Source organism: Martes martes (assembly GCF_963455335.1).
Source record: "Martes martes genome assembly, chromosome: 2".
Lineage (NCBI taxonomy): Eukaryota > Metazoa > Chordata > Mammalia > Carnivora > Mustelidae > Martes > Martes martes.
This window is the reverse complement of record NC_137889.1, coordinates 197,467,407-197,482,023: the sequence shown is the minus strand read 5'-3', so window position 1 is coordinate 197,482,023 and position 14,617 is coordinate 197,467,407. Positions and strand designations below refer to the sequence as shown.

General features: G+C 39.0%; 1 protein-coding gene across 4 annotated transcripts in view; it reads right to left on the bottom strand.

Moving 5' to 3' along the window:
• LOC308337443 (alpha-fetoprotein-like) overlaps positions 1 to 6,262 on the bottom strand; it is a 42,854-nt gene extending 36,592 nt beyond the window's left edge. The window contains exons 1-4 of one of the 4 annotated variants that reach the window (XM_080795554.1): positions 6,143 to 6,262; positions 4,920 to 4,971; positions 4,639 to 4,793; positions 2,870 to 3,081 (exon numbers count right to left, since the gene is read on the bottom strand). In XM_080795554.1, coding sequence (XP_080651680.1) covers positions 2,870 to 3,081; positions 4,639 to 4,770 — 344 coding nt within the window. In that variant the 5' untranslated portion in view covers positions 4,771 to 4,793; positions 4,920 to 4,971; positions 6,143 to 6,262. Of the gene's footprint in view, positions 1 to 2,869; positions 3,082 to 4,638; positions 4,794 to 4,919; positions 4,972 to 5,527; positions 5,670 to 6,142 lie in introns of those variants that run through there. The other 3 variants (XM_080795552.1, XM_080795555.1, XM_080795553.1) reach the window with 3 other exon arrangements.
• Between the last annotated feature and the right edge of the window lie 8,355 nt (positions 6,263 to 14,617).

Here is a 14,617-nt window from a genome sequence, read left to right as displayed (position 1 = left end):
ATACGATGAATGTTGTTTCTAAACAAATTTAAGAAGCAGTGCGTGATTTACTAGTGTCCCCTTCCCTTGCCATAGGAATGAAAGAAGCAAGGGTTGAGATGGTGTCTTTGTCAACCTAAGTCCCTAAGTGACTATGATAAGGAGACCTCCTATACTATAATCTATGCTGGACAGATAGCACGAGGGGGAGAAAAAAAAAAAAAACCTCTTGTTATATTAAGCTGCTTAAATTAGAGATTATTTGCTATCACACTAAAGTTAGCTTATCCTGGGATTATTACTTTTGCTTTTTAAAAACCTATAAAGGAATAAGATAGAATGGGAAAAAGAAATTTTTAAATTAAAACCTATAAAGGAAAAAATCATCCACAATTGATGGAGGGAGAAGAACAGACCAAATAATGGAACTGAACATCATTCATTAATAAGATTTAGAAAAGTAGGTCTGTGCTTCCCAAAAAAAAGTCCCTCTTCATTCTCACCAAGGGGCCCCAAAACCCTGGAAGTTTAGTCAGTAGGCTTTTATCCACAGAGTTTCTCAAGCCCAACTTGAAGAAACAGAACAGAACAGCAGAACTGATACTATCAACATACACCTGCCTCCCAACATAAGGCAAAATTCTTGGTCGATATGAAATTTCATCAAAGCCATTCAATACCTCTGCTCTTTATTGTGTATGCTGAATTAAGAGTTCATTTTTGTGCTACAGTAACAGTTCCCTTAGAAGATATTCAATAAAAAACAATCTAATTTCAAATCTCGAAAGTTTAACTTAGTATAAGGAAAAACTTTCTGATAATTAGAGCCATTTAAAAAATGGACTGTCCCTATCGTAAGGTAACATAGGGTCATGTTTGATTGAAAGTCTGGTTCTATAGTCAGACATACAATAGAAGCTTACAATAATTAAAACTGCTATTGAAGATTCCTTAGATAATCCAAAGGTACAGTAACTATGTTTTTTTTTTAAAGATTTTGTTTATTTATTTGACAGACAGAGATCACAAGTAGGCAGAGAGGCAGGCAGAGATAAAGGGGGAGGCTGTCTCCCCGCCAAGCAGAGAGCCCGATGCGGGACTCGATCCCAGGACCCCGGGATCCTGACCTGAGTAGAAGGCAGAGGCCCCAACCCACTGAGCCACCCAGGCACCCCAGTAACTATGGTTTTATGTATTTGTAGACTATGCTTTCTTTTGAAACATCTGAAAGAGCTGACCTCTCCTCCCAGTTCTGATATATGTTACTGTTTCCTTGGTTGAGAATTAAATGAAGTTGTTGTCTTATAATTATGAGACAAGTAATGAGAAAATTATTTTTCCTCTGAATATTTATAGCTGTCTGCATGTAAGTTAAGATTAGCATTTAAAATAACTCCCTAATATTGACTTCATTGTAAATATTCCAGAAGAGATTAGATTCACTGCCTGAGTATTGGTTAGATTTTATAATCTCTGAATGTTCAATCCAAACCTGATTTTATAATTCTCCTTTAGAACAGCACTATAGCAAATAGATAGCTGGGTCCTATTTCCGTTCCCATTTGGTTGCCCCTGATGTCAGGCAAGTTGGAACCTGCCCAATTCCCATCCCTGAGTCCTCTCTTTTCTTTTTCTTTTCTTTTTTTAAGATTTATTTATTTATTTGAGAGACAGAGAGAGAGAGAAAGGAAGAGAGCACGCACATGTGCACGCACGCACACACTCACACATGCATGCATGCACAAGCAGAGGGGAGGGGCAGGGAGTCTTAAGCAGACTCCACTCTGACCGCAGAACCCAACACTGGGCTTGATCTCCAGACCCTGAGATCATGACCTGGGCTGAAACCAAGAGTTGGACTCTTAACCGACTGTACTAGCAGATACCCCAGTCATTTCTACCTAAGTGACAAGGGCCAATTAATTTCCTCTTGAAATTGTCTTGGACAATTCTGTCCCCACATGGGTGAATGAAAGGAGTTTACATATTCAGCATCGAGTCACCCTCTCTGCTCACTCATCTCTGGTTTAAAGTTTCATGTCTAAAACCTGAAATCAAATCACTACCATGCTCCTTGCCCTCTAGAACCAGCAATCAGATCTTTGTCTTATTCCCATTGTCTGAGCCTGTCTTGATAAGATGGCTAGAATTGCCTTTCTTGAGAACTGAAGCTTTTTGTTTCTCTTATCATTTCTACCTCTCTAGGCATTGGATTCCCGCCACTAAACCTAAGCCACTTGCTTGCACCTCTTTACAAATAAACCTCTGTGCTCCCCAGGAAAACAAAACAGAAGCTTGCTTACCCATTTGCTATAATGCTATCCACTCCAGATGGGAATTATAGAATCAGAATTTATGAGCAAAAAACTCATCTCTGTCGAATCGGCAGTTGTTACCTCTTCCTATGTTCTCAATGACAGACTCTCTCCATGCCCTATCAGATACCTTCTCTGCTATCCCTTGATGAGTCTCCCAAATGCCAGCCCTTGTCAGAGCTATTACCTGCTCTCTGTCCCTGATACTCTGTTTATTATGCTGTGCTTACTTTCTGAACCTTTCAACATCACTTGCTGCTGGTCTGACTAATCCAACCATTAAGGAGATGGGTTCTTAACACTGTCCTAGTCATTTTTTAAGTTTATTTTTTAAAATTTTTTTGTCCTAGTCACTTTTAATGTTTCTACACATAGACATTTCTATGTCCTGTCAGGTTCACCGAGATTGTAACTGTCATTCTGAGGGAGCAAAATATATATTGTAGCTCAAATTTTTACCTTAATTCATGTAATAAAGGATTGTGTTCTCAGAGACCCATATATAAAGAAAAGATCTGTCTTCAAAATTGGAAAACACTCTTCCGCAGAGCCTATGGCAAGGAGAAATGACTTACCTCTCCTTCACTGACACTTGATTCTCTTCATCCATCTCACAGATCTGCTCGGGATTTGGAATTTGGAATATATCACTGTAACTTGCATCATCTTTTTTGTATAATAGGAAGCACTTGAGTCTTGCTTTGTTATTTATATTGCAACAGTCAGAAAACTCCTGTTCGTCAGCCTTTCCTTGGTTATTACAAATGTGCTCTAGGAAGGTAGTCATCTGCAGGAGGAAATAATACTTGAAAGGGGAAGCATGTGTGACCTACTTTTCTAGGAAAGTTAAAGAATTATTATCAAGAAAAGGCCACTAAGGACAGGCTCTTACACTCTGTATTTAATAATCCCTGGACATAGTTCTTTTGAGCAAAAGTTTTTTAAGTTTTTAAGTCTAAATTCCCACATGCTAGACATGGACCAAATGGAATTTATCGTTCTCTTCTTTCCAAAATAATTGTGATTTCAAATTCATTTTCATACAGTTGTTGAGAGGCAGTAAACATAAGCCAAAATTCCAGAGCCTAACGAAATCAAGGTTTTTTGGGTAACTATCCACCAAGAAATAAATGAAGTTTAATTTCCTTGCTTTCTATTTGTTTTTAGTTTGGTTTCCATAGGAAGTTATTTTAAGAACTGAACTCTAAGGCAGTGTATATTCAGTGTCAATTGTTCAAATGAAAATGTAATAACTCAGTTAGTTTTCAAATACCTTGGAGTGGCAGTAAGTTTGTGGGATGTGGTAAACCTCAAATAAAATATATGTCCAGATTTAGGGAATAAAGGCAGGAAAAAGCCCATCATTTGAAGTAGAAATAAAAAGGGGTCACTATAAAACAACTAAGACTAGTGATTGGCAGAAGCTCTTCATTTCCAATGTGTTTCTAGGAACATCTGGGTGGTGCAGTCAGTTAAAACATCTGACTCTGGATTTTGGCTCAGGTCATGACCTTAGGGTCCTGGGATGGAGCCCCACATGAGACTCCACACTCAGCCAGGGAATCTGCTAGAGGAGTCTGTCTCCCTCTACCTCTGCCCCTTCCCCCACTCTCTCTCTCTCTCTCTCTCTCAAATAAATATATCTTTAAAAATTAAATAAAATGTGTTTCTAATTAGACTGATGGTTTTTCTATGTCTACTAAGAGTCTAGTAAAAGATAGGTAGGTTTTAGTCCCAAGAAGAGGGAAAAGTAATAATAATAATAAACTTACCAATAAAGAAGAAAACTATTGATTTGTAGTTTAAATGTTTGGTATGAGAAAAGTGATCCAAAAAATATGTAGATTGCACAAATATGTTAGTGTTCATAAATAACTTGTTCATCGTAAGATACACATACTTTATGAGACAGAAGTAATCCCCAAGATTTTCTACTAACTAGGGAAAGAGTCCATAATAATATTCACTTCTTTCTTCTGTTTCATATACTCTTAGAAACATTTTAAAATTAGTATTTTGGTTTCCAGGAACCTTTATATGAGAATATCAGACAGTGGTATTCCAGTGGGAGAGGCAGAGCAACCAACTAAAATGAACAAATTGGCCTCTAGGTTGTAATCCGTTCTCTTGAGCATTTGGTTCTCTGAGTCTGAGCTCCCAGAGATGAAATGAAGAATTTGGGCTTATAAACTTACAAAGATTATATTTTGAGTGTGATTGATGTCTGTATTGTTGCCTTAAAGTCCTCTACCTAATTCTTTAACATCCCACTTCATAACAACACCTTTTGGTTGGAATTTTAGTTTAAAAAAAGAGAGAGAAAGACAAAACATGATTCACCTACCAACTGGTGAGAGCATTCTGATGGTGACTCGTGAGCCTTGAGGATCTTGCACTTGTCTGCAAAATCTACCACCTCTTCGACTATGGTTTGTACTTCTTCAAACGTTAATTTCTGGAGAAACTGAGCCACCATGATGCTGGTGCTGAAACATAACACTTGTGAGAGTGTTAAAGGTGAAATCAAACTCTTCCTCCATCATCGTTAGATCACTGCCCCCTCTCCCTTCCAAAATGATTGTGATTTCAAATTTCAGAGAAGAGAATATTGATAACAGAACTCACATGTCTCTTAAGTTCTCCTGCAGGTAATTCTGGCTATTAATGTGGCGCAAGGCTGAAAAAAAAAAATGAGATTTTGTTTGCATGAGAGGATATTTTCAAACTTGAAATCTCCCTTTATAATTCTGTAATCCATCTTTATTCACTTATGAATTTCCAAATCTATTTTATTTACCATCAAGAATTAAAATGAATTGCCAGACTGTATCTTCACGTGCGTTTCAACTGCATTCTGTGAATGACTTTTTTTCTGTTCACATATATTATGTCCTTGAAATCTGTCATTAGCCCACAAATAGTTGCATGTACTTGTGTTGACACACTTGCATTAATTAACATGATTTGGTTATTTAACTCTTTATATTAGAAGTTACTAGCATATCCAAGGAATACTAAGAAAATTGGGAGTAATTCATGTAATAAGGCATTGGAAGCAAACATATAAACATGAGCACTTTGCCAGGCTTCATTTGACAAAGACATTATCTCACCCATTTTGGATTTACTCATCAACTTTACCTTTCTTATCACCTCCACTCACCACACACACACACACACACACACACACACACACACGTTCTCTACTGAAAACAATATCTTCTTATACTAACCGCTTCCGAAGAGCTGAGCAGTTTTCTGTTAAGTAAAGAAACCATCATCATATCTGTTACAGGGAAAGGCTTTGGAGTCAGTTCCTCTGAGTTCCACTTCTAGCTCGGATTCTGAGTGTGGCCTTAGGAAAACAGCTTAAGCTCTCAAAGTTTTAGTTCCTCTACCTCGGAAACATAAATAAACTCCACCACGATGGATAGTTGTTCGGATTAAATGGAAACATAACGGGTGTCGCGCCGAGCACAGCACCTAGCACCGAATGGGTGCTGAAGAATGTAGCTCGTAGTATTATTCCTGCTACTATGAACACAGTTGCTTTATCCAAAATCATTTACCCAGTTTCAAACACAAGTTTGAAACGTATCGTTCCCTCACTAGAGTGGAAATAAGGCTAAAGTGAGAACTTCCTGTGCGTGTTGCCTCACTATATTAGCTCTCTTTCTGCGTCCCTTCCACAAATTGCTCGTAATTTCTAGCAATTTCCAATGACTCTGCTGACAGTGATGAGCATTGAGGAAGACAAGCCATTCCCTATATTTTAGTCTACATTTTAGTAGTCATTATGCCTTATGTCCTGGCACATGGGATGTGTAGATTATAAATAGGTTCCCTACCTGCAGCTAGTAAACTTCTCTGAAGCGTTTGACACTGAACATAGCTGAAGAAAACAAGAAAACATATGGGTCTAAGAGTCTTCATCGTTCCAGATGAAACTTTAAAGAAGGTGCGCTATCATCTCCAAGAATCGAAGAGTCCTTTTTATACTCTTTTCAAGTAACAACTATTAATAATTAACCTTTTCCTGGTGAATATTTTTTCTGGGCCAGTACAACCCCTGATGAAATTGAAGAAATTCATGACAATGGAGAAATATCGTTACCGGATGGCATTCATTAATGAATACTGGATTTTAAAATGAGTCATGTCAATCTACTTGTTGTTTTTCCAAGATTATACCATGTAGGCCTCGTAGTAATCAATAAGCACCTTTGGTACATATCGCATTTGCTGGGAAGGCCTGTTGACACGGACAAAGTTCTAAAGTGGCAGGAGGGAAGGTAAACATGTACTACCACAGATTCAAATAAATGGTTAAAGCCCTGGTTCCAGTGCTGGGCACATTTTCAAGTCCCTGGAAGGGGTGGCGGAGCATGGCCAGGGGAGCAGACCCAAGGAAACTGACCCTAATTTACTGAGTGTTTATTGTGGGCCTGGTGCTCTATACGACTGTATTTAGACAACAGTATTCTTATTTCTTGAGTAAGAAATTAAGACTCAGGATCATACTAGGTATGACACTGGCCACCACACTACGTAGCCACCTAAAAGGGGCACCTGGAAGACTTGAGTTCTGGAAAAGGCCAGGAACACCTCGTGCAGTCTGCCTAAAGGCCATAAAGCTGCTGAAAGCACTGGCGAGGGTGAACCGAGACCAGTGCACGGGCAGCCTCTTGGCCCAGGAGCTGTATGCGATTGAGAGCATCATGAAACTCAAAGGCAGACTCAAGGACAACGCGGAGCTGCCGGACCAGCGGAGACATCAGGATGCAAGTGTGCAGATGAAGCGCGTCCGGTGAGAAGTGGGAATTGGCAATGAATTTGGGCCTTTTCTTCTACTGAGTCAAGGAATGAACTTTTTCAATGACCCAGGCCAGGCAACCAGAAATCACTCTTGAGTGCATGCAGGTCTTAAGGCTTATTTCTGAGGCAAACCCAGAGGACCTAGATTTGCCCTGCCGGGCCAGGGCCCGTCCATAGAGGCCTGAGAAGCCAGCCGAAAACAGCACCTGGGAGCCTCCAGTTCTGGGGAAGCCTGGGAACACACCACGTCGCCTGTCTGTAGGATACAGGTGGAGGAGTCTGGACCACTTTGCGAGGACGCGGCGTACCAGGCGGCAGGAATATCCTTCACTAAGAGACACCTGGGAGACTTGACCAATCAGCCTTGCGAGGGCTGATTCCGGCATGCCGACTGTGGCATCCTCAGTAAGAGACACTCGGGAGGCAGGTTTGTTACAGAAGCCTGGGACTTCAGGAAATAGGCAGACCTGGAGCGCTTGGATTGCCCCGCCATGTTGGAAACAGGAAGAAACCGAAAACTTGAACAGACCAATTAGCAGCAATGAAATTGAATCAGTAACCAAAAACTCCTGAGAAACAGAAGTCCAGGGCCAGATGATGTCACAGGCAAATTCTACCAAACGTTTAAAGAAGAGTTAATATCTATTTGTTTTGTTTTGTTTTGTTTTTCATTTTTTGAGATAATACCTATTTGAAGCAGGAGAACTAGGTTCTTGTCTCACAGAGTCGAAAAATTAATCGCATGGACAAAGAAGAGTGAGCAAAGCCATCTTATTAAGTAAGGATACAGACAAAGCTCTCAGGAGTAGGAGGGTCCCGCCAGGTTTGTCAACGTAGGCCTCCACCGACGGGCTTTTATCTAAAATTGACCAGGGAGCTTGTGGCCTTAACATCCTTGTGACGTCTTGGCTTGAGTAAGGACTGGTGATAACATCTTTAATGGCTTACTTCTACTTTCAGGTCTGGTTATTTTTTGTTGTGCACAATATGACTGCCATAAAAAGACCCCACCTCTGACGCCCAGGGCAAGGGGGTCTGATTCGTACCGTTATCTCTGATTGCACTGTGCCTCAGCATTTCTGGGATTTTTGGTGAGCCTGATCATATGGCCCCCTACCTAGCCCTGCCTGCCCCTTACTCATATGCTCCTCAAACTTTTCCAAAAAACAGAAGAAGGGAAACTTTCAAATTCATTCTATGAGGCCAGTATTACACTGATACCAATACCAGATAAAAACACCACAACCATGACAGATTGTGGACTCCGAGAAACAAATAGAGGGTTTCAGAGGGGAAGGGTGTGGGGCATGGGTTGGCCTGGTGATGGGTATGAAGGAGGGCACATATTGCATGGAGCACTGGGTGTTATACGTAAACAATGAATCTTGGAACACTACATCAAAGACTAACGATGTATTATATGGTGACTAACACAACACAATAAAAATTTTTTTAAAAAACACGATAAAAGAGAACTGCAGGCCAAATCTCTGATGAACATGGATGCCAAAATCATCAACAAAATACCAGCAAACTGAATCCAACAATACCTTTTAAAAAATAAAAAATAAATAAATAATAAAAAATAAATAAAAAATCATACAACACAATCAAGTGGGATATATTCCCAGGATTCAAGGGTCGTTTAATGTTTGCAAATCAGTCAACATGATACATCACATTAACCAGAGAAAGGATAAAAGCCATGCGATCATTACAACAAATGCAGAAAAATCATTTGGCGAACTACAACATTCCTTCATGATATAATCCCTCAACAAAGTAGGTTTACAGGGAACATACCTTGTTATAATAAAGGCCTATATCAGGAAAAGACAAGGATGTCTACTCTCACCACTTTTATTCAACATGGTACTAGAAGTCCCAGCCATGGCAATCAGACAACAACAACAAATAAATAAATAAATAAAAGCATCCAAATTGGTAAGGAGGCAGTTAAATTTTCACTATTTGCAGATGATATGCTACTATATCTAGAAAATCCTAAAGACTCCACCAAAAAACTATAGAACTGACAAATGAATTCAGTAAAATCACATGTTACAAAATCAATGTATAGATATCTCCTACATTTCTATACACTAATAATGAAGCAGGAGAAAGAGAAATTAAGAAAACAATCCCATTTACAACTGCACCAAAAATAATAAAATACTTAGAGGAAACCTAACCAAAGAGGTAAAAGACCTGTACTCTGAAAACTATAAAACAGTGATGAAACAAATTGAAGATGACACAAAGAAATGGAAAGACATTCCATGCTCATGGATTAGAAGAGCAAATATTGCTAAAATGTCTATACTATGCAAAACAATCTATACATTTAATGTGATCCCTATTAAACAGCATTTTTCATAGAACTAGAACAAACCATCCCAGAATTTGGATGGAATCACAAAGGATCCCAAATAGTCAAAGCAATCTTGAAAAAGAAAAACAAAACTGGAGGTATCACAATTCCAGAATTCAAGTTATATTACACAGCTGTAGTAATCAAGATACGATGGGACTGGCACACAAATAGACACATAAATCAACGGAACATAATAGAAAACTCAGAAGTAAAAACCACAATTATGTGGTCAATTAATCTTCTACAAAGGAGGACAGAATATGCAATGGGAAAAGAGTATCCTTGACAAATGGTGTTGGGAAAATTGGACAGCTGCATGCAAAAGAATGAAACTGGACCACTCTCTTACACCATACACAAAAATGGACTCAAAATGGATTAAAGACCTAAATATGAGACCTGAAACCATAAAAATCCTAGAAGAGGGAACAAGCAGTAATTTCTCTAATATCGGCCATAGCAACATTTTTCTAGATATGTCTCCTGAGGCAAGGGAAATAAAAGCAAAAATGAACTATTGGGACTATGTCAAAATAAAAATTTCCTGCATAGTGAAGGAAACAATGAACAAAACTAAAAGGAAACCTACTGAATGGGAGAAGACATTTGCAAATGACATACCTGACGAAGAGTTAGCATCCAAAATACATAAAGAGCTGATAAAACTCAATAACCCCCCAAAAAATAGTCCAATTAAAAAATGGGCAGAAGACATAAACAGACATTTCTCTAAAGGATATATCCAAATAACCAACAGACACATGAAAATATGCTGAATATCAATCATTATTAGGGAAACGCAAATCAAAACTACAATGAGATCTCACCTCACGCTTGTTAGAACGGCTAAGATGAAAAACACAAGAACAACAGGTATTGGCAAAAATGTGGAGGAAAATGAACTCCTATACACTGCTAGTGGGAATGTAAACTTGTACAGCCACTGTGGACAACAGTAGGGAGGTTCCTCAAAAAATTAAGAATAGAACTAAACTGTGATCCAGTAATCACACAACTGGGTATTTATCCAAAAAATTCAAAAACACTAATTTGAAGAGATAAATGCATCCCTCTGTTTATTGCAACATTATTTAAAATAGCCAAATTATGGAAGCAACCTGAGTGTCCATCAACTAACGAATGGATAAAGAAACATGGTGTACACATACGCAATAAAATATTTTTCAGCCATAAAAAAGAATGAAATCTTGCTGCATGAATGGAGCTAGAGTATAATGTTAAGCAAAATAAGTCAGAGAAATACAAATACTGTATGATTTCACTCATGTGGAATTTAAGAAAGAAAACAAAACAAAGGAAAAGAGAGAGAGAGAGAAACCAAGAAACAGACTCTAGGGAACCAACAGATGGTTACGGGGTGGGGGGGGGGGCAGGTGTGAAACAGGTGAAGGGGATGAAGAGTGAGTTGTCATGATGAGCACGGAGTATTGTACTGAATTGTTGAATCTCTCTATTGTCTACCGAAACTAATATAATACTAATATAATAATAAAAACTAATAGAGTACTGTATGTTACCTAAACTGGAATTAAAATTTAAAAAATTATTTAAAAAATGAATAATAATAACAAGAGACTCAAGATCATATAATTTGCTCATGGACTCACGGGGAGAAATCCAGGTTTGTCTGACTTTGGAGCCCACACCGCTCAAGAGCTAGTACAGAAAACTGAGGTGTCAGCATTCCTGAGCTAGTGTCACCTTCACCTAACACCCAGTTTGGGGGGTTAGGGGAAGAAACAGGTACTTACTGATTAAATAAAAAGTCTAAGAAAAATGTGAAATCCAAAAGTTTTGGAAATGTTTTGGAGATCACTGGTTACTACTTGAACAATTCCCATCCTGAGTTTCCTTATTTATATATGGAGGATTTGGACCAGATAATATCTAAGACTGGCAGTCCATCATGTGATTGTGCTACCCGTATATTCTTATTTCTGGTTTCCTAGGCAAAAAATATATATATATATATTTATATTTTATATTTATTTTTATTTTATATATATATATATATATATATATCAGGTGAGAAAGATTTATCTGCCTGAAAAATCATGATAAATCTGTTCTTATTTAGCTTTGGGACATGTTGGCTAATGATAAAGAATATAGATCATGTGTTATGGAAAACTAGGGTCAGCAAATGAAAAATTATCTTTGGCAGGTTTTCGTTATCTTTTTCAGGTCCTCTAAACAGTGCTGATGCTCAGCAGCTCTTCCATTGCGCATTCTTAGAGCTGTGCCCTTGAGCTCTTACTCTGAGCCTCCCAGAACAATTAGAACTGGACCTATTAATCTAGGGATGGCCAACACTTCAGATGAGAGATGCCAGACTGTTACCCACTGCAGATATTACTAAGTCATCACTACCCTCTTTTCACCACACAGTGCCACAAGAAGGCCACTATTAATTGATTGGAGATGACACTTAAAAAAAAAAAAGGAACTATTGCATGTGTGCTGAAATAATTTCTCTTTTTATTAAAATAATGGACAAAATTTAAACCTATTTGAATTCTCATCTCAGAGTAAAAGATTCTTGGAAACATAAAATGATGTTAAGTCCTTGATCAGTGACTGAAGGTAGAATTTCAGACCAGAGGAAAAACAAGTAGTGAGGATTATTTAAGCAAAAGGCAAGGGGATGAGTTTCCTGATAAGACTAGAAAGACAGCACAGAACTTGTTCCCTAAGAGAGTGAAATCTGTACACTGACCTTTAAGATGAAAAATGGAAGGTATACAAGACACAGTGATGATGTTTAATGAATATTACTTCACCACAAACCAAATTCTTATCTGAGTCATAGAAACAGAGTTTGAAGGAACCTTAGAAAGACCAGGACTGGATCCCTAGATCCCACAGAAAACCTGCTCATGCATGTGCAATTTTGACACTCATTATTGTACCATGAAGCCTACCCCACTTAGAATTATTGCTAATACTAGAAAATTCTTCTTGCACTGAATATGGTCTAGTCACTGGTTTGAGTTCTAAGCAATACAGAGTGATGTGCCCTCATTCCAAATCCTCTCTTTTGAGGCAAAATATATCTTTTTAATAAACCATTCCTCTCCTTCCTTGGCTCATATCACATTGGTTACATGCTTTTTATTAGTATGGTCTCTGGAATATCAGTAGAGAGTTGTAGGTAAGTTCCTCTGTGATTATAGAGTCTTATAATTTGAGGCAATTAATAAGTATTTAGCATTTACCTGAGTGAGTGTGCACATTGAGGCCATGGAAAGGGAGGGATGAAGTCACTGGCAGTTCATAAAAGACACTTGAAGAAAGTGTGTTGGGCACCTAGGTGGCACCTGAGCTGACTACAGCTCAGGTCATGATCTCAGGGTCTTGGGATTGAGGCCCTCATCACGCTCCCTGCTCAACGGGGATTCTGTTTCTCCCTCTCCGTCGGTGCTCTCTCTCTCTCTCTCTCTCTTAAGTAAATAAATAAAATCATTTTTTAAAAAGGTGTTTATTGTCTCCCTGTACAATATGGGACTGATTTCATTTTAACCCAGCAGGTTCCTGGGCCTCTGGTTTCATATCTGTTGTGTCTAATCCAGTATTAGACACATAGCTGAATCCACTATTAGGTACCAAACTGAATTACCTAACTGGGCGCTGATTCACTTCTGTTTTTTTAAACTTACTATCCAATATCTAAGTGAAACTTTCTTCCTGTTCTCCTCATTAGTAAATGGAAGTGTTTGGCAAGATGGCCAAAGAACAAAATAACTTCCCCAAATAAACATCTGTTATCTGCTGGCCATGGCACTGGGTACTTTATATAGTAATTCAATGCATTTCTCTAAAGCCTTTGTGGAGATTATTCTCCCACATTATACAAAGAAATGGAGGTCTTGGATTATAGGGAACTCATCGGAGGCCATACAGGAAGTTACTGGCGTCAGGAATTTGATGCCCCACCCCCGCCAGTACTTCCCCTACAACTTCGGCTTAGATTGTAATGCCTGTGTGCTCCCACAGCAGGGGACTTCTTCTATCCCTATGACATCATATGTGATTGCTTGTTTGCTATCCTTCCCCCTGCCACGGGGAACCATCTCTGATCGCCTCATACTTGTATGTGCAGTGTCTGACACACAGTAGGAGCCTAATAATAAATATTTGTTGACGAAATAAATGAAAATCCCAAAGACTACACCATAAATGCTATGCTAAAAGAACTCTGTGACTATTCCCATGCATTATCTCTTAAATGGTCATCATCTTCCATTCCAGACATTGAAACACTAAAAACTTTGAAAGTTTAGAAAACAGTCAGGATAGGGGCACCTGGGTGGCTCAGTGGGATAAAGCCTCTGCCTTCGGCTCAGGTCATGATCTCGGGGTCCTGGGATCGAGCCCTGCATCGGGCTCTCTGCTCAGCGGGGAGCCTGCTTCCTCTCTCTCTCTTTGCCTGCCTCTCTGCCTACTTGTGATCTCTGTCTGTCAATTAAGTAAATAGGATCTTAAAAAAAAAAAAAAAAAGAAAAGAAAGAAAGAAAACAGTCAGGATAATTGGGCCACAAGCCCATGACCAACCTTCATTTCCTGGCTTCCCAGTTTCTCCAGCTCCCTCTCCCTAGACATCAGCGACAAGCACTTACATCTCCAATATTAACAGCAATCCTGGCTTGGAAGAGTAAGACAAAAGAACCATTGTCACTGATGCCTTGGGTGCTCCTCCCTCTCTATGAATGACATCCAACATCCACCCTAGGACATAGGGTGTCCAGGTCAAGAATACTGTTCTGGGATTAGAGGAGTCAAATGCAAACCCTGGTTCTGCCACTTACCAGCTGTATGACATGGAACAGATGACTCTACAAACAGTTCCCTGCTTGTAAAATGGGAATTAAAATGAGATCTACTTCAAGGGCACCTGGATGGCACAGTCAGTTAAGTATCTGACTCTTGGTTTTGGTTCAGGCCGCTATCTCAGGGTCATGGGATCAAGCCCCACGTTGGGCTCTGTGCTCAGCAGAGTGTCTGCTTGAGGATTCTCCCTCTCCCTCTGCTCCTCCCACCTGTGCTCACTCTCTCTCTCAAATAAATAAATAAATAAATATTTTTAAGGTAAGGTATCTACTTCATAGAGTTGTTA